We start from the raw sequence: 19,885 nt of genomic DNA, 5'->3' as shown, positions 1-19,885 counted from the left end.
TTGCTCTGCATTTAACTATTCCCTGATGACCTTGGTAGATCTTCTGCAGACCAGTGCGAGGAATGATTATCCTTGAGCCTTTTAGGAGGAGACCATCCTCTACTGTAATGTCAGCACGACTTGGCCAGTAATCTCGGCACCGTTCGTTGAGACTTCCTATAGTTGGCCATCCTTGCTCACAATATCTGGTCAGTAACTGACAAGTAGAGTCATTTTGTTGCTCTTTTTTGATTTTTGCCAATCGTCTTTCTGACATTGGTAGTCCTGCAACAATTACTCGCACAAATGCTGCAACTTCTTGCTCAAAATCGTCACTGCCTTGCTGCGCCAGTGGTTGTCTTGAAAGCGCATCTGCCGCTACGAGCAGTTTGCCAGGGGTATACTGAAAGTCGTAGGTATACCTCATCATTCTCATCTTGAAGCGCTGCAACTGTGGTGTAAGATCGTCCAGGCATTTTGACATAAAAATTGGAATGAGAGGCTTGTGGTCAGTCTCGATTCCGATCTTGATACCTGTGATGAGGTCCTTGAAACGGTCACATGCCCAAACGATTGCTAGTCTCTCCTTTTCTATTTGAGACTACCGTTTTTCAGCCTCTGTAAGAGTTCTTGAGGCATATGCAACTGGTCTGTAGACTCCCTCCTCTTGCTCCTGCGTAGAACGGCTCCGAGCCCGAAAGATGAGGCATCACAGGAGAGCATGGTGGGTTTCCTGGGGTCAAACAAAGCTAGCACTGAACTGGACATCAAAATCGTCTTCAGTTGTTCAAACGCTCTGCTTTGCTCATGTCCCCATTACCATTCACTTTTTGAACTTAACTGTATGTTCAAAAGATGAGCTACGTGTGCGAGATGAGGCAGAAATTTGCCCAAGTAGTTCACCATGCCAAGGAACATCCTCAGTTCATGTACAGATGTAGGGCACTTGAACTCTTTAATAGCGAGTACCTTGCTTTCATCAGGTCTTATCTCTTGCTCATTTAACACATGACCCAGAAACTTAACCGTGCGTACTCCAAACTTGCACTTTTCATTGTTGAGTGTAAGGTCGTGCTTCTGGAGTCTCTCTAACACTTCCCATAAACGCCCATTGTGTTCGGCGTGAGTAGAGCCGAAGACCAGCATGTCATTCATGTTACACACAACACCATTTAGGTCGCCCAGTAGCTGACACATTTTTCGCTGAAAAAATTCTGGTGCAGACGGAATTCCAAAAGGAAGGCGCTTAAACTTGTACCTTCCAAATAGTGTGATGAACATTGTCAATGTTTGAGACTCTTCTGCCAGCTCAAACTGCCAAAAACCCGAGTTGGCATCCAATTTGGTGAACACTTTCGCTCCTTATATCTGTGCGAAGACGTGTTCATTGATCTGGAGTGGGTGGACTCCTCTCTTGACGTATTTGTTCAGCTCGGTTAAGTCCACACATATGCGTATGTCTCCATTTGTTTTTGGAACTACGACCATTCCCAAACACCAGTCTGTAGGTTCCTCCACTCGTTCGATGACCCCATCATTGGACATAGCTTGGAGCTTGGCCTTCACCTTAGGGAGTAGTGCCACTGGCACCCTTCTAGCTGTAGTCAATGCAAACGGGACGGCGTCCGGGTGCAGGGTGACCGTATACGCCTGCTTGACATGTCCCAATCCCCTGAACAGCGCTGGGAATTCCATTTTTGGATCAATGTCCCTAGTTTCTTGGGTCTGTTGGTAGTTACTGTGAACCAGGCCCACTTTGACAGGTGAACTTTGACCAGGCCCAAATCGTCACAGACCTCCCTGGAGAGCAGTGACCGTTCCAGACCTTTCACAACATACAGCTCTGCATTCACTTTCCTCCATTGGAATGTCAGGTCTTCATGCAATACCCCGAGTACCCCTAGTTCTTGTTGGTTTGGGCCTTGGAGCACACGTCGAGACTTGTTCAGCTCAGGCTGTTGCAGAACATCACGATACACAGTGTTGGGGACGACTGAGACGTCTGCTCCTGTATCCACAACGAAGTTTACGTGTTTTCCCACTTGCACTGCTACGGTCCATCCGTGTCCCCTTCCGGAGGCTATTGAGCCCAAGAAGAATTCTTACAGATAAAATGGTTAAAAAGCAAGCGAGCTGGTGGCTAAGATCCATGACGAAAACCCGAGACTGGGAAAAAGACGAAAAACAGACGACACAACACAAAGTCTCAAACACAGCTAAAGTTTAATGGACAACCGCACACTTTTAACACATCAGGTGGGGGAGGAGGGACAGTGCAAAGGGCTCGCCAAAGCAGGGCCGAAGGTCACAGACGCTTTGATGACACAGTTCCCAGCCCCCAAAATTGACGTTTCTCTCAAAAGCCTCCGACTGAGGTCGGTCTCCCTGTCCTTGACAAAGGTCTCTTCCCATATGGGAGAACAATTAAAGCAAACTTTTAGATGCTTTGCCAATTCCGACGACTGGTCCTCATTTTTCACCTTGGAAGCGTGAAGTCTATCTGTGAAATTTTTGCTGAAGGATCATAAGATTGACATGCCGCTACGTTTGGTGGTGTATGAAAATGGTACATGGCAGAAGGTAGTGTCTCGTTTCATTCAGGGCTGTTTGTCTCTAGTTCATGAGCGGAGCAGCATTGTGTTAAAGAATTCTGAATGTCTCATTGAAAGTCTCAAGTCATTTCACGGGAAGAAATGTTTTGCTGCCTCCCTGGATATTAAGGATCTTTACTACTCCCTAGATGAAGGCATTCTGTTGTCTAGAGTAAGAGATCTTCTTGAATCCAAGTTGGTCCGTTTCCAGTCAAAAGCAGGCATTGCTGTGTCAGATTTCTTACGTGTTTTAGAACTTTATCTGAGATCGACTGCTGTTCGCATTGATAAGGGTCTGTTCATTCAAAAAACGGGGGTTTGCATTGGTTCGGCCATCGCACCTGTGTTATCAGAGATTTACTTGTCTACTGTTGATAAGGCTGTTACATCATATCTGGCGACAGTTCCCCGTGCTCAACTGCTTGTTAAGCGCTTTGTTGACAATTTGCTGCTGCTTTCTACTTTTGAAGGTGATATTTTCGCCTGTGAGCGTTTGATAAGAGCGACATCCCCTGAGTTGTCCTTCACTGTTGAACACCCGACCAATGCTGTGCTACAGTTCCTTGATGTGAGGCTTTTGCTAACACCTTCTTTGTGTTGGTCGTATGGAAAATTGGCTCCTAAGCCACTTTTACCCGCTAGCAGTTGTCATTCAAAGAATGTAAAACGTGGTGTTGTCACGGGCCTTCTATCTAGCACTTTGAGGAAGTCATGTGTACATCAGTTGTGTATTTCTTTAAACTTTCAGTGTGATTGTCTGCAGCTCGCAGGCTATTCTAATGCAATGCCTTTTAGCGCTCTTGAGTCTGTTTTTAGTAGATTAATTTCCCCCTGTGCCCCACTTGTCACTGATAATGAGATTCGTGTTGCGATCCCATATTTTCACAATGTCTCACATAACATCCTTGCTGTAGCAAAAAAGTTTGGTGTCCGGGTTGTATTTAAAAACTGCTTTAGACTTGATGCTCTCTGTCCTTTCCAGAAGCGTGACAAAGTTTGTAAATCGCATAAAAATAGCTATGTACAATGCCAGTCAAATGTGGTGTATCAGATACCTCTTGCTTGCGGTTTTTGCTATATCGGCCAAAAGAAACGTTGCTTGAATGACAGGCTCCGGGAGCACGCTTCGAAGGTGAAAAATGAGGACCAGTCGTCGGAATTGGCAAAGCATCTCAAAGTTTGCTTTAATTGTTCTCCCATATGGGAAGAGACCTTTGTCGAGGCCAGGGAGACCGACCTCAGTCGGAGGCTTTTGAGAGAAACGTTGTCAATTTTGGGGGCTGGGAACTGTGTCAGCAAAGCGTCTGTGACCTTCGGCCCTGCTTTGGCGAGCCTTTTGCACTGTCCCTCCTCCCCCACCTGATGTGTTAAAAGTGTGCGGTTGTCCATTAAACTTTAGCTGTGTTTGAGACTTTGTGTTGTGTCGTCTGTTTTTCGTCTTTTTCCCAGTCTCGGGTTTTCGTCAAAGAATTCTTTGTCTTCTGGACTGTCTGTGGTCACTTCACACACTCGCGATGACCTACATACTCTGACATAGGGTCCCTTTTTCTTGCATTTGTGGCACAACGCGTTCTGGGCTGGACACTTTTCCTTTGTCTCATGATCTTTCCCGCACCTCAAGCATGAGCCTGGCAACTTGGCACTCGACGATGCTTTGTGTTTTGCTTGCTGGCTCTCGGCATAGGCAGATTTCTCGCCCTTCTTTGAAGTTGACGTTTTGGTAGACATAACACGGTCCACTTTAGCCTCTTCAGCACGTAGTGTTAGCTGCTGCTTCTTTACTGATTTGCTCTGGCAAGCCATTAAAGTGGCTTTTCAAGACTCAATTCAGAGTCTAATTGCATTTTCTCTGAAAGGCTGCGGTCCTTGACTCCAACTACGATGCGATTCCGTATCATTTTATCATGTAGAACCCTGAAGTAGCAATATTTTGCCAACGCATAAAGCTCTGTAATGAACTGTTTGACCGTTTCTCCTTCCCTCTGGTTGTGCGAATGGAATTTGGCTCTGTCGTAGATCACGTTACGGCGAACAACGAAGTGCTTCTCCCTCCTCTGTGGTCAACTTCAAGGACAACAATATATCATCTGCCTTGTCTCCCATTAGGTAAATGAGGCAATCTATCTGGTGTTCGTCTGACTTTGAGCACAGTCCACTCACCGTGCGGTACCTTTCGAATCGTCGATGCCACTGTGGCCATTGTTCGGGTTTTGTGAAGTCTAACTCACTTGGTGGCTGGCAGATTGGCAGTAGATTAATCGACAGCTGTGTAGTGGTCGCATCCAGCTCCCAGTTAGTGAACACGGTTAAGAGATCTCAAGCGCTTTACACTGGCAAGCGATTGCCGCGATCCCACTTCTGACACCATGTGTTGTGGTGGGCTCGCCGATAGTTTCGGATTGCGGCAGTGAACACGCGTGCGACTCCGTGTAGTCCCACTCTAGAAATGCTTTGTTTGTTTACACTCTTGTGTAATCAAATACATAAGATACATGCAGCGCCATCTCATAGAGTGCCTACAACACAAACATGAAGGACCATTCTCCCTTCCCCATGACAGTAAGCGCCCAGGATGCAACGTGTGCACAAGGAGCACCGGGATTTCCTGAAATCGTCTATTGAAGCAGCACGTGAAGACAGAAATTGAGAGGGGGGTCGGGATATCCAGACCTCCTCTTGATCCGTGCCTGGTTGTAGTAATCCAAAAAAGTGACTAGTCCTGCATGTTTTCTAGTGTTTCTGCTGTCGCCTTCCTGATGGATCTATACTGACCAACTGATCAGCGATTGCTTAATGGCTACTGTTGCCTTATAATTGCAAACTTGAAACAACCAAACAAGCTTTATAAGAATGGTGGTTTGCTTGTCTTTGACCAAACAAGTGTGTGTTCCTACCAAGACTTGAAAATGTGGTTTGGGAAAATTCAATTCCGTACTCCATAATCATTAACAGGTACCGAACTTGCTCCAAACTAGCGCCAGTATGCAATTGGACACTTGAACAGTGAGGATCCCAGTATATTTGCAAGGCCAGTCGTGATGACGAGGGAAATTACTGCAGATGTATATTTTCCCTCCTCATGTAATACCCTGAACCACTGGGACACAGCTGATGCAATGAGACATTATAACGATAATATCATTGTACCCCACATGAACCTCACCGTGGACTACCCCATGACCCCAAGGTGCACTCTGCTTGTTTGATGTGTTTGCAGCTTTTTAGATGGAGGGCATTCTGCAGAAGCTACGAGAATAACGTTCCTTGCAGGGAGGTGGGACTCGGAATTTCTAGATTTGTCCTTGACATTACTCTTGTGTTCCCCAATGCTAAAGTTAACACGACAAGTTTGCACAACATCTACATGTACAACTCAGCTACGAAAGTTAACTCTCATGCCAACGACGAGATGTTTGAAAGAAGCTCACCTGGTACATCATGTTTCCTTTTAACAGTTGTTAGTATAAGAAGGTCAAGTATGGCCTTGTTTCTTAAGTCTTTCTACTACACTACAGCAGAGATGGCAATAAATACTTCTGTAGTTTAACTATAGCTACTAACTATTTCTGAAAGTTGTAGTTTAACTTCTGGTTCAGCTACATTTTTTGCAGTGGTAGCTAAACCTACTTCTGTATCTACTGCAGTGTAACTTAACTATGCTTTAGCTACAGGCTGCTGTAACTTAATTTGCCTGTTTCTAAGCTTTCCATGTTTCCAAGTAATGCACCAAGGCACCTCAAGAGCAGCAAGGTCTTGAGGTTTGCGGGGAGGGATGGTGGATGGCTATGTCATGGCTCTAGCTATGCTGCTCCTACGTCACACTCCTTACGTTACCTCCAGGACCTCCGTGACCAAGAGCGAGGAAGGCTCCGCCTCCAAATGGCGCGCCAATAGGAGGACTCAGGAGGCGGAGCGCTGCGGCCTCTGCTCTTGCCTAATAGATGGCTCATCGGTAGAGCTCGGCTCGGGATATGTGAGCCGCTGTCATCTACTTCTTCTGGTAGAGCTGCGACCTTGAAGCCTCTGCATGATGTTTCAAATTACCAGCCAATAAACAGACTTCATTATCAGCTGCGAGGCAGAGTGCTCCGTTTGTTTGTGTGGAACTACATTTTGCGCTCCGTGCTTCCGAAATTGAGCGTTATGACATCTCCAACATCTTCAGCTGGCGCAAACGTCAATAATTGGGCTGCTATCATATGGCGTGATTTGAACCCGGGTACCTGCCAGTCACGACGTGGCATGGCCAGCACGCTAACCACTGTGCCACGCGATCTGGTGACACGATGCCGCGTGGCTCAAGCCAAAGTACGGCAGCCCAGTCGGCGGAACCATTCGAAGATGACGAAGATGACCCGTCGCGCACCACCTAAGATTCCGGAACTGTAGCGCCGGATATTCATTCGCGCTCGCGGTGTGCTGCGTGCTACTGCGCGGAAAACTTAGTTCGCGTGCGATATCTAAATTCAAATGCATTTATTTTCCAGCTTGAGGTTGTAACTGTTTATATTTTGAATAGAATAAGACACACATTCATCTAGCACATTTTCACAAGTGAAATAAAATCACACGTGGAACCCTTGATCGTAATTGAGGAAAGCGCCACGTCAAAATGACGTTACGAGTTAGAGCGCAGGGCGGAGCTAAAAAGCGAAAGAGTGCAGTGAGTATTTCATCTGTATGCAAGCGCCTTTTGATTTTGAGCGTTAGTAATTGCAAGGAGCTTTCACTGCCTAAGTTGCAATAATATAACGCAGAAAAATGCGCACCTTGTATACCTGTTTACGGCCCCTTTAAGGGGGCAGGGATGTGACACTTAACCCTGTTTAACCCTGCGCAGAACCCTGTTTCATCTATCAACCTGTCGTTCAGGGCCCTCCATGAAAAACATATTCGCTGTGCAGTGTATTGTCACAGCGCAATCAAATTTATGAAAACAGTAGCCTAGGACAGCTGGCCCAACCTCCTCGCAGGAGTGCACAGTCTGCAGCTCTCATTCCCTTTCCTCTCAGCTCACGTGCTTAGACCCGTTGTGCCAGGAGTCACATGATCACTAGGGCTGTGCGAATAGCGAAATTTTGGTTCGAATCGAATATGAATTGAATATTTATTTCTTCAAATAATAACGAATCCAATACATTTGAATATTGCTACATGTACTACTACATAGAAAGCTATAGCTTGAAAATTCATAACTTTATAGCACTTCATGGACAAGGACGGAGAGAGATACACAACACATAGGCGCTAGGCGTAGGATACCCATGTGTTGTGTATCTCTCTCTGTCCTTGTCCCTGTAGTGCTTTAAAGTTATGATCTCGTACCAACAGGCCCAGATCTCCTCGTTGCTTGAAAAATAGCTTCTTCCAACATTCACATAATCGATCAGCATAGCCATTGTCATAGTTGTGATGTTCATTGATGTTCCAATAGCTGCTGCATATCCTTTGGGTGCAGGGAAACCATTTCACATGTAATGGCATTTTGAATTGTAGAGAACAAGAATTAACTTATCTCTGAGACTCAAATGCATATCCGCCAAGTCTCCCGTATTGTCCGGGAGACTCCCGAATTTCTTTAATTCTTCCGCTTTTTATGAGCGCTAGGTGAAATCTCCCGGAAAACGGACCCTCTACCAATGCTTTTTCTGTTTTTTTTAACCAGCCGGCGTGTGTAGCGGCATCGTAATCCTGAACATCTACAAATACTGCAAAGACCACTAAAGAGACATCGCCTGTTAAGGCGGCCTGCTTTCTCAACGCAATGACCACACGGTTCATCAACTGACGAAACGCAATGCGATTCGCACTTCCTCTTCTGGGTGGCGGCGTGGTGCATCTGCGTCTCTTCACCGGCGTTCGTGTGAAAAAGATGCGAAACGCCGCAGACGCTTTTGTGCCCCACGCAGTTTCCGCTAGCTTCGACTTTCAGTTTGGATGATGGCGCTTCCGAAGCAGAAGAAATATACCTGCAGGTGTTCTTGAGGTCATACATGAGTGAGTTAACGTGCTTTGACTCATCAAGGAAAGGTGACAAGTTCGGATGTTGCTATACTTGCGCTTGTGATGTCAGCGTTGTTCATGATGGCAAAAATTACATCCAGGTGCACATTGCTTCCGCGTAGCACCAGAACTATGCCCGTGCTGCAGAGAAGCAGGATAGTATGGACAGCTTTCTGCGAGACAACTGTGAGGACAGCTTGATACGCGCCAAGTGCCTTTCTACGGCTTTCCTTGTTGAGCACAATTTGCCGCAGAGCGTCAGCGATCATGTGGGACCATTGCCTCGAATAATGTTCCCGAAATCTGACGACGCCAAGCGCTACAAATGCGGACGGACGAAAACGACAGCTATTATCGGGGAAATGGCTACAGAGGCACAGAACGCAATGTCGGACACCTTGAAACGACGTGCCTTCGCCATTGCAGTCGACGGGAGCTACGACAGTGCGTCGCAACCACCGTGGTCTCAACTCTACCCGATAGTGGTAACGTACTTTGTAGAAGGACTGCAGGGAGTCGAAAGCAGACTGTTTTGTTTTGGGGAGCACTGTAAGGAGAGGCAACCGGAAAGAAGATCGGAGATCTTGTCCTGCATACGCTCGCTTCGCATCATACACCGATGAGTAACTACCTCGCATTTTGTGCTGATAATGCGAACGTCATGGTTGGGACAAAAAAAAAAAAAAAAAAACGGCGTGGCTGCCGTGCTGAAGGATGCTCAGGAGAACCTTGTAGTAGTTGGGTGCCCATGCCACCTAATTAATCTTGCGGCTCAAAAAGCAGCTGCCTGCCTAGCTGTGAAATTTGATGAGATACTTGTGGACATTTTCTATTACCTTGAGAAGAGTGCCAAGCGAAAGGACAGGCTTGTAACATTTGGGCACATGCACAGTGTTGAGGTACGGAAGATTCTGGAGCATGTACCGACACGGTGGCTGTCTTTGGGAAAGTGTCTGGGCAGGTTACCTGAGCAGTGGCGGTCTTTGGTTACCTTCTTCATGAATGAAACCATCACAAAAAGGTCCAGTGTTCATCTTTTTTTGAGACACGTACAATTCCTAAGCGAGGTACACCTTCCAAAGAAGAGAAACCTGGTGCGATTAGCCAAAACCGGAAGGAGCCAAAACACAAAGTGTGTGGCCCACCATAAAAAAATAGCGAAGCCCTCGTTTGAGTGTACCAAGGATGTCAGCCTTACACGTGAGGAACGGTTGCTATACTTCCTCACCAGTGATAGCAGGCTTCTGTAACCCCACCGTCGCAATTTCAGGATCTCCCTAATTCTGAGTTTCACAAGTTGGCATGTATGCAAATGTAACAGTAACTTGCATAACTTCGGAACAGGAAAGGAAAAAAAGAAAGAGGAAGTCGTTAGAAAACCTGTGTCGTTAGAAAAGAGAAAGCCTGTGCTGTTTTCAGTGAACGTGCTTTTCTTATCATATGACATAATAGAGGTTGTGCAAACTTACATAATTTGCAGAAAATTGATTGTCTCATTCATAGCTTTCAGTAACAAGTGACCGCAAAGTTACTTCACAACTCCTTCGCTTATATTAGTGACTTTCTGCTGGTGGCTAGAGTTGACCAGTTATTGTTACTTTGAACTTGCAAGACACCGTTCGAGATTTTTCTGTTATGTTATCACTGCCGGTAATTGCTACCTAAGAAATCTACACCAAGCCTACCTACAAAGAAATGCTACCTAAACCAGTTCTTCCAAGAACACGCTTGAAATGATGCACCTTGTCACGGCAGATTAGTTGTGTTTTGAGGTAGAAAAATATGCTCCACTCTTTAGCACTTCATATGCCGTTTAATCGTACAATATTAGGGCACATCCTTGAGTCGTTTCATAATATCCCACGAAATAAGGCACACTTGAGGTGTAATCTTCATCTGCATACAGAACTACGCTCCAACTCCCCATAAAAGTTATTGGATTGCTACCAGATTGGATTGGATTCGCCCCAGTGTTGCGCTCACTGGAACTGAGAACCCGCTAAATTTTAGCCTGTATACACCGAAACTGCTAGATGTGCACGCCACTGCAGTGGGTGATCAATGACTCGAATATATTTGAGGTATGTGACAAAATACTATATGAATTGAATATCTAATACATGATTGCTGTATTCGTCCCGAATAATAAATACTTCGAATATTCACACAGCATTGTAACATTAATGTATTCTGTGAACAGGGTTTATCTCCAGTTTCTTACTATGCAGTATGGACCTACAGAAGAACCTACGGACCTGCAACAGGAGTACTCTACACAGTGTCACATGCTGGGGCAAATACACATGTTTTCGAATGGTCACTGAATTTGTTTTTCAAACACATGATATTTTTTAACATGTGGATACTGAAGACAAGTTCCTGTGGGTACCTCAGCTCATCATCAGATCCGGCACTGCACATATTTGCCGTTGTTATACTGTGTCAGTGCCACACTATTTCAAGGCATCTAAAGTTTGTCCTCAAACCTCTTTGCAGGCAATTGGAACCTAAAGTGGCATGATGAATTTACAACGTCAGGAAGCGGATGCTGTAAATAAGAGTCTGCTGCCAGTGCTGGATAAAGCACAAGGCTTGGTGAAGCTCAATCCTGATGAGAGGAAAAGAAACGTGAAAATACTAGACACGCTTCTGGTACAGCTGTGTGATGACTTAAGAGCAAAGGACGCACTTTTCAAAATGTTGTACAATCGGTGTGTGTACTCCGGGAGCTTTTATGAAGATCTCAAGATCAAATCACCGAATGAATTTGACATCAATATTGTTTTTGTACTTCCGAAGAAAGGACTGCAATGTGAGGTGGGTTCCACTAATGCTGAACATTTTTGTTTGCATGACAACATGTGAATTAAATTTAATCTCAGACAAATTACAAAAGACAAGCATTCCAAGAAAACTCTCCATAGTAATTTTGGCTACTTAAGGTTTGGTGAAGGGTAGATTCACAGCACACTTTATTTCCACATAGAACATAAAGGTTGGAACACATTCCAGGAAACTCTGCTTTTTGAAATCCAGGATGTACATACAGCTTGTTAATATTATGTTTTCTTGGTAGGGGTGTGCAAATCTGAATATTTGAAGTCGACTGGAATAGTATTAATTGGAATGGGAGAAACAAAGCCGGATACCAAATGTAATAACGAATATTTGTGCAAATTTTACAGTATGTATATGCTTTTTTGCACTAAAAGTTTGCAATTTGTAATCCATGGCTTTAGTGTAATTTTTCTGGCATTAACTGTGAAGTACACGCAGTGAAGCTGAACCGTCACAAGAGAGAGACAGGGTTCTCCTGTGGAAAGTCCCTAATCTTTTACATTATTAAATTTTACACTACAGTGTTTTCTACTCTTCAGGTGAGTCCACACTTACTGGGGTAATTGTCTTGTTTTCAAAATTTGATGTCAGGCAGTGGCATGTTACACAGATGAGGCTGTGTAGCTGTTTCTGGATATACACAGGCCACTTGTGAAACAAACAAATTGACGTCCAGCCTCAGCTGCTCAGCTCCGATGAACATCCTCCAGCTTCTTTGCTGGAGTGTGTCTCCCCCCTGGGGAAGTTGTGTTGCTAAAATTCTGAATGTAAGCGACATCTGTAAGACGCCCTTTTTGTTCCTCTACATTATTTAAGAGTTAACTTTTTGAAGGCAACCTCCCAGGCATCTGATCAACATCCCCCGCCTCAGGCGAAGCATACATAAACAACTTTGGCTGATGTTATTCTTTGGCTATGCATTATCCCAAGAAACAGTCTGCTGATACTAATATAACGATGTGCAATTTGTTTTAGCTAAAATGCCTGGAGCATGACCGTGCTTTTCTCGGATGCTGTGTGGATGAAGAACAATGGAGCAAGTTTAATTGTCGGGGCACCAGCATTGATACACTGTTCTCAGAATTGGAGGGCAAACACTGGCTTGACATGACAAAGGTGCGCCGCTGGTTCCAGAGTCTGCTGGCACGCACAAATGATTTTGTCAACATCGAAGGCATTGTACAAGTATGTATTACTTTGCAGTATTTAGCTAGGACTGTATTTGCTGGTTTGGGAGACAAGGGACAAACAATATGGAGTGTACAGGATATGCGTAGATACATTTGTGTGTAGCGCTCAAAGACTAGATGGAAATACTACATGCAGAAACATAGTGTGAAGAAAGACTACTTGCAACCGCGATGCGAGATATGTTAGCACGGCTCTCGTGAGCACGGCTCAGTTTTCTTCCGCCATCTTGATCCCCATCGATGATCATTAAAGATCCAGCAGTCAACCCTCACAACGTCTCTCTCTTTTTGATACATTTGGTGCCGAAACCCGGGATCTCCAGCAGACTACTGGTCAAGAAATACTGGCAAGACCTACAGGGATGAACTGCCTTCCCGTAACGTATCGATGGACGAAACAGACCGCTCGAAGAAGAAATGCGCAACCAGTCGCGTTACAGTGACCCGTACCACCTCGGAGCTCACGTCGCTTCTCAAACAGACGCTGTTACCAGCTGGGCAGTTGAAAGAGAAGCTTGCATTCCTGGAGCAGAAAGCTGCGGCTCTGGCACAACTCGGTGAGCAAGTGCAGAACATCGTGGACCCGGACCTTTTGGAGGCTGAGTGTGAGGTGTGCGACCACTATCTTGAGTCAATAACTACGACCACCGTCCGGGCTCGCGACATCTTAACGCCGCCATCAGCCATAGACTCTTCATTGGCCGCGAGTAGAGACGCTCACCCGAACCCGGCACGGAATGCTGCACCCATCACGGCCTCAAGCGACACTATTTCCTTACCTAAGCTTAAGCTTGACATCTTCGATGGGGAACTTTCTAGCTGGCAAGGTTTCTGGGACTAGTTCCGAGCCAGTATCCATGACAACTCTAGACTCTCCAACATTAGCAAAATGAAGTATCTGGACTCACTTGTCTCCTGACAAGCTGCAAGAGCCACTGGAGGTTTGACTATCACAGATCAAAATTATATGACGGCTGTCGATATATTGAAGACCAGATTCGGACGAAACGATCTCCTGATAAATGCCCACCTCGACTCCTTATTCGATCTCAAGCCTGTCAGGACCACCGATGACGTAGAGGCCTTGCGCGAATTGCTCGAGGCTGTCACGCATGTTCGCATACGCAACTTGCAGAGCTTGGACGTACCCACGGATCAGTACGCGATCGCCACCCACAGGTCCATCATACGAAAGATTCCTCAGGGGCTTGAATTAGAATATTATAGGCAAAAGGGAACAAGTTCAATTTCTGCTGGAACCGCTGCTGGAGCCACCAATGAGGCTACTGGAGCTGCTGGGCGAAACGCTCGCTTGTCCGCTCTTTTCAAATTTCTTGAGACCGAAGTTGAATGCCGTGAGCAACTTAGATCGGACGTGGACCAGACCATACAAGAATCGGATTAGAGCTTAATAAGTTATCACCGGGGTTATCCCAGACACAGGCCAGCGTTGCAAGCTTCTGCGGCTTCCTTGACAGCGGTCATAGTTGAACCATGTGGTCTCTGTAAATCCAAGAGCCATGCACTAGGAGGTTGTAACGCTGCCCTCACTCCCGAAGAAATAAGGCGTGTACTGTGACTAGAAGGCCGTTGCTTTCTCTGCAGCAAGAGATATCACCTGGCAAGAGAGTGCCGTGCCTGTTGGAAGTTGCGCTGCCAGTGCTGTAACAGACATCGCCTAACTCAACTCTGCCCAAGCCCACTTACTGCGCTTCAGCATGCTCCACTCACGGCTATTGCAGCAGTTGCCGAGGACGTCGTTACTTCCGTGTCTTCGTCGGCTTCAAGGATTCAGCCCTCCGCAGAGGTACTTCTTCAGACCGCTAAAGTATGGCTCGAAGGACCTAACGGCCGGAGGCAGCTCGTACGGATAATGCTAGATGGAGGCAGTCAACAGAGGTTCATCCCCGAAGATGTCTCCACGAGCCTGGAATGCACCCTTCTCTGCGATGAAGAACTGTGCGTTTGCACACTCAGCAATATTGCCTACACACGAAGCAGTTACCATTCCGTCAGAGTTGTACTACGCAGCCAGTTCACCTCCTGTTGTGTCAGCATAGACGCAGTTGAATTTGGTCCGATCTGCGCGGATACTTTGCCAGCCCTTTCCCCTGATATGACTCAGCACTTGAAGGACATGGGTCTCCAGTTTGCTGATGAACCGTCATCCAGCCCCGCAGAGATATCTCTGCTCATTGGGTCGGATTATTACTGGCAGACATCACGATGTGCAGTGCATTCGAGGTTGAAGTCACTGCCACTCCAGCTTCTATGCCCTTGAAAAAGGTCCTTGGACTCAGCTGGGACATAGACGTGGACGAGATTCGGTACTCGCTGAAGTCTCTGCCCGAGTTTTTGGATAGCCAGCCCGACACAAAGTGCTATGTGCTTCAGGCTGTATTACGGGTATATGACCCGGGGAGTCGAACCGTTAACAGACCTATTCAGCTCCTATACATATTGGAGGCGAACCAAGCTTGACTCTGCCGCCACCATGCATCCGTCTTCCAGCTCTATTCACGCGGGGGAGTGTGAAGAAAGACGGCTTGCAACCGTGATGCGAGATATGTTAGCACGGCTCAGCTTTCTTCCGCCATCTTGGTCCCCATCGATGATCATTAAAGATCCATCAGTCAACCCTGACGGACATCTCTCTTTTTGATACACATAGTTTTATTTGGACTGTACTTGCTGATGGCGACAGCAGGAATGAATGTAGCGCGAGGGCCGAGCTCGCACCGTCACAAGGTCGCGCGCTGAGCTGCTCGTGCATTGCCATAAATATTTTTATGCAGGTTTTATTTTATTTTATTTCGTTTACCTTCGAGCAGCCTTTAGGCCATACAAAGGGAGTGGGGCACTCAAGAATTAGTTAGAAAAGGATGATCTATGAGGACGAGGTATATGGACCTTATGCATGTGATCGACACGACGTGAAATAAAATGTGCAGGAGTAATGTACAGTTCATGAGGAGTGGGGGAATGATAAAACTTGTGGAACAATGATAGCCGATGGATTTTCCGAAAGATCGCCAAGTCAGGAAGCCCTGTGCTACGTTTCAAGGAAGTGACGCTTGTACTTGATGAATAATCGCAGGAAATGAAGTGGGCTGCTTTGTTTTGGAGACTCTCGATACCGGTCGAGAGGTAATGTTGATGGGGGTCCCACACAGCGCAGGTGTACTCGAGCTTCGGGCGAGTATAAGACAGGAAAGCCGTGCGCACGAGGGGGTATGAGGCATGTGACGTCGGATGTAACCAAGGCTACGACTAGCATCGGAAAGGATATTAGTAATATGGGTGTTCCAGGACAAGTCAGCGTTGAAGTGGACCCCTAAATATTTATACGATACGGCGCCTTCACAGACTGTGTAATCGACGGAGGACGATGTTCGCCTTCTGGTAAATTGAATCAGTTTGCATTTTGACGGGTTCAGAAGCATACTCCATGTGCTACACCATTCACCAATCATGTCAAGATCACTCTGCAAGATCCATCTGTCGTCGTCAGAAAGATGGCTACGATAAATGACGCAGTCGTCCGCAAAAGGACGCACTTTCGATGAGATGCCACGAGGTAGATCGTTGACATAGATTAGGAATAATAGTGGACCGAAGACTGTGCCCTGTGGCACGCCACAAGTAACAGGAGTGAAGGAGGAAGATGTGTTATTCACGAAAACCTGCTGATGACGGTCTGTTAGAAAGCTATTAATCCACCTGATGACGAAGGGGTTAAAATTAAGCGATGAGAGCTTGGCAAGAAGATGAGCATGAGATATCTTATCAAAAGCCTTTGAAAAATCTAGAAATATAGCATCAGTTCCAACGTTATTATCCAATGAAGAAGCGATATCATGTGTGAACGAGACAAGTTGTGTTTCGCAAGACAATCCTTTCCGAAACCCGTGTTGATTTGGAAAGAAAAAGTTGTTATTTTCCAGAAAGCGCACAATGTGAGAATAGACAACATGTTCAGGTAGTTTGGAGGGAATACTCGTCAGGGATATTGGCCTATAATTAGCCGGACAATGTCTATCACCACACATAAAAATGGGGATTACCCTACCTAACTTCCAGTCCCGGGGGACGATTCCAGTGTCCAGGGATTGTTGGAAAATGTGGCATAGAAAGCGGGATGATATTTCCTTGGTCTGTATCAAGACCTTGGCGTTGATAGAGTCTGAACCAGTTGATGTGTCCAGCCTAAGCGACTGAATTAAATTAGCAATTCCAGGTGCACTAATTGATAGCATATACATTTGGTGGTGGATTTGCACTGAGCCTGGTGGTACCGGAGACCCATGATTGGCGGAGAAAACGGACGAGAAAAACATATTGAAAGCGCTGGCACATCCTTCTTCAGGTACATCACCGCCCCTATCATTGTCCAAGTGAACACTTGCAGTTGATCTAGGGTTAATAATTCTCCTGAATTTCTTGGGATTAGACGCCATGATTTTAGGAAGCTCAGTGTTGTAGAACTTGCGCTTGGAATTGAAAACAGCCTTGTTATATTCAACACAGGTAGGTTTGTACCTAGACCAAGCATCTGGATTTCCAGAGCGTCGCGCGACTCTGTAGAACCTCTGCTTCCTGTTACATGAGAGTCTGAGAGTGGACGTGAACCAGGGGGACCCACGCTGCTCACGTATGAGCATGGTTGGAATGTGCATGTCGGCAAGCGCCAGTAGCATAGTTTTGAAGCAAGACCAGTTCTCTTCGACCGTGCGTGACAGAAAATGCAGCAGGAAGTCGTCATACGATGATGACAATCCCTCGCGAATTGCTTCAAAGTTGGCTCTGTGGTATAAATGGATGCGTTTCCTACTCTTGGCTCTCTGAGAGGATGGGACAGATATGGTGGCAGATATTAAACTATGGTCACTTAACCCATCTTCTACAGTTACATCTTCAACCAAAGAAGGCTCAGAAGACAAGATTAGATCAAGTAAATGAGATGATTGTAAGGTGGATTGTGTGGGAAGGCAAACCATTTGCGTCAAATTGAAGTCTAGACAGAGGTTAATAAAGGAACGGCATTCGGTGCCAGAACTAGTTGGGGGTGATGTGGCCCAGTCTATATGTGGAAGACTGAAATCTCCAAGGAGAAGTATACTGTGCCGTGAGAAACGGTCCCTGATACCAGCGAGTACGTTATGTAGCGATGAGTTAAAGTCTGGAGAGTGGTGAGGAGGGCGATAGCAAACGCCAATGATTAATGGTAGTGAGGTACCTTGAGGTGAGGTACAAACAATTTCGAGTTCGTTACTGATTTGAACTCTGTGGGACCGAAATGTGGACTTCACGGCCAACAGAACGCCACCGCCGCTCCCAGTAAGTCTGTCGGTTCGATAAATTGCATACTTGTGTGACTGCAATAGTGCTTCATGGTCAGCAACATTCGGGGAGAGCCAAGTCTCTGTTAGTGCTATGATATCAGCAGAATGATCGTCCACAACTGCGGAAAATTTGATAACTTTGGACAGTATGCTACATATATTGGTGTAAAGAAGGGAGAGGCGGGGGTTCCGTGGTCATTCAGTAACAGTGGGAGCACGTCGAGCATGTAGCTATGCGCTATTTCCATTTATTTCGTGAACAGAATTAGAAGCATGATTGAACTTGTAACATTTCTTATCAGCATACCGCTTTTCAAAGTGAAGCCTCGCAGGAACAGATAATGTTTTGGAGAAGGCTATGAGGCGTCTGCGCGCCGTACGCACTGATTCCGGATAATCACATCCGACGGCTGTGCCTGTGTCCTTGAGAGCCGGAGCTGCCGATAAAACAGATTCCTTCTTTTTGTAGTGTAAGAACCTTACTATAATGGGGCGAGACTTGTTAGGTTTGTAGCGGCCTATTCTATGTGCCCGTTCAATGTCTTCAGTAGTTTTACTCACGCTGAGCTTATCTGAGCAGAGTTTGATAACAGCGCTTTCTGACTCCGCCCATGTTTCTGCTTCATTATGAGGAAGTCCGAAAAACAGTAAATTAGAGCGGCGTTGGCGGATTCAAGATCGTCAAGACGAGATCGCATCCTCACGTTTTCTGCCGACAGTTCAGATATGGCTGTACGAAGCCCAGACACCTAGTCAATGACACTTTTGACAGAAGCAACATCAGCCTCTATTTTAGATATCTGTGCGCTAAGCTCGCGGAGTGACATATCAGTATAAGCCTGTCTACGTTTAATATCAGCCATATCGCTAAGCTGCTGCGCTTGTCCACTGGCCAGCTGTGGCAAAGCTGAAACTGCGTCTAGCAATTTCTGCAGCTGTTCGTTAGTTGTGGGACCCAGGTTCAGTTCGACATCTTCAGATCTCAATAACGGGATTCGAAATACGCTGAGACATTCACATGCAATAACAACGATCGCCCGTGGGCCCGGCAACACAAACAGACACAGATTACTGGTCTTCTTAGTGAACATAGAATGGTGATTACCAACCTGCATGAAAAGCAAGAAGGGCGCTTTAGATGTCATCCCTTTCGTGTCGCAGAGCCCACTTACAACCAAACAGCAGCAGCCTTCCGATGTTGGCTTTGGATTAGGCAGTATCGTCGAAGTTCCGGTTGGCTGGCTGATGCCGGTGAGAGCTCGTGGAACGACAAGTACCGGTTCGTGTCGATTATCGGGAAGAACAAGTGGCACAGGTTCGAGATGGGACGTGGCCTGATGAACAATCCGGCACAAACGGTGATAGCTGCCGAGTGAAGTCACACATGCCAGCAACTGCACGAAAAGCAAGAAGGACGCTTTAGATGTCATCCCTTTCGTGTCGCAGAGCCCACATGTGGCTACATGTGCATCAGGGTTCTCCCCACGATGGGCGGCAGTGGACCTGGCACCCACCACTCAGTCTGATTGTCCATCTGTGGATTGCCCACCACTCCTTTCTGTCGTGTTTCCCACAGTACATTGGTCATACTGACATTGCCGGTGATATCGCACCGTCGGCCCGTGCGTCAGACGTCCGGTAGGGGTTCAGGGTCCGGTAAGCACTGCAAGTACGGCAATAAATATTTCATCTGGCAAGACCAAGTGTGATTCCGCCCCCCCCCACTGATCATCGGCAGATGTCCACCTCTCAATATTTTCTGAGAAGAACCCTGATGTTCATGTAATGCATTACCTTCTTTCCAGAGAGGCCTCAAGTGGCACACAACCTAACATAACTTACGTAAACAGTCTGTGTAAGAAGAGCCACAAATACTGCACTTTACATGTGTTTCCAATGGGACATGGTGATCTCCTCACTATTGCATCCAGCTATTGCAAGG

The 19,885-nt window shown here is 46.3% G+C and overlaps 1 protein-coding gene across 4 annotated transcripts in view; it reads left to right on the top strand.

The window, feature by feature from the left end:
- Nucleotides 1–19,885, top strand: part of LOC135394427 (cyclic GMP-AMP synthase-like receptor) — a 122,794-nt gene that overhangs the window by 2,227 nt on the left and 100,682 nt on the right. For all 4 annotated transcript variants that reach the window (XM_064625165.1, XM_064625163.1, XM_064625164.1 and 1 more), the window contains exons 2-3: nt 11,070–11,390; nt 12,387–12,596. In XM_064625165.1, coding sequence (XP_064481235.1) covers nt 11,091–11,390; nt 12,387–12,596 — 510 coding nt within the window. In that variant the 5' untranslated portion in view covers nt 11,070–11,090. The remainder of the gene's footprint in view (nt 1–11,069; nt 11,391–12,386; nt 12,597–19,885) is intronic.

This window comes from Ornithodoros turicata, chromosome 5 (genome assembly GCF_037126465.1).
Source record: "Ornithodoros turicata isolate Travis chromosome 5, ASM3712646v1, whole genome shotgun sequence".
Taxonomy (NCBI): Eukaryota; Metazoa; Arthropoda; class Arachnida; order Ixodida; family Argasidae; genus Ornithodoros; species Ornithodoros turicata.
The sequence above is the reverse complement of the archived record's forward strand: the minus strand, read 5'-3'. Positions and strand labels throughout refer to the sequence as shown.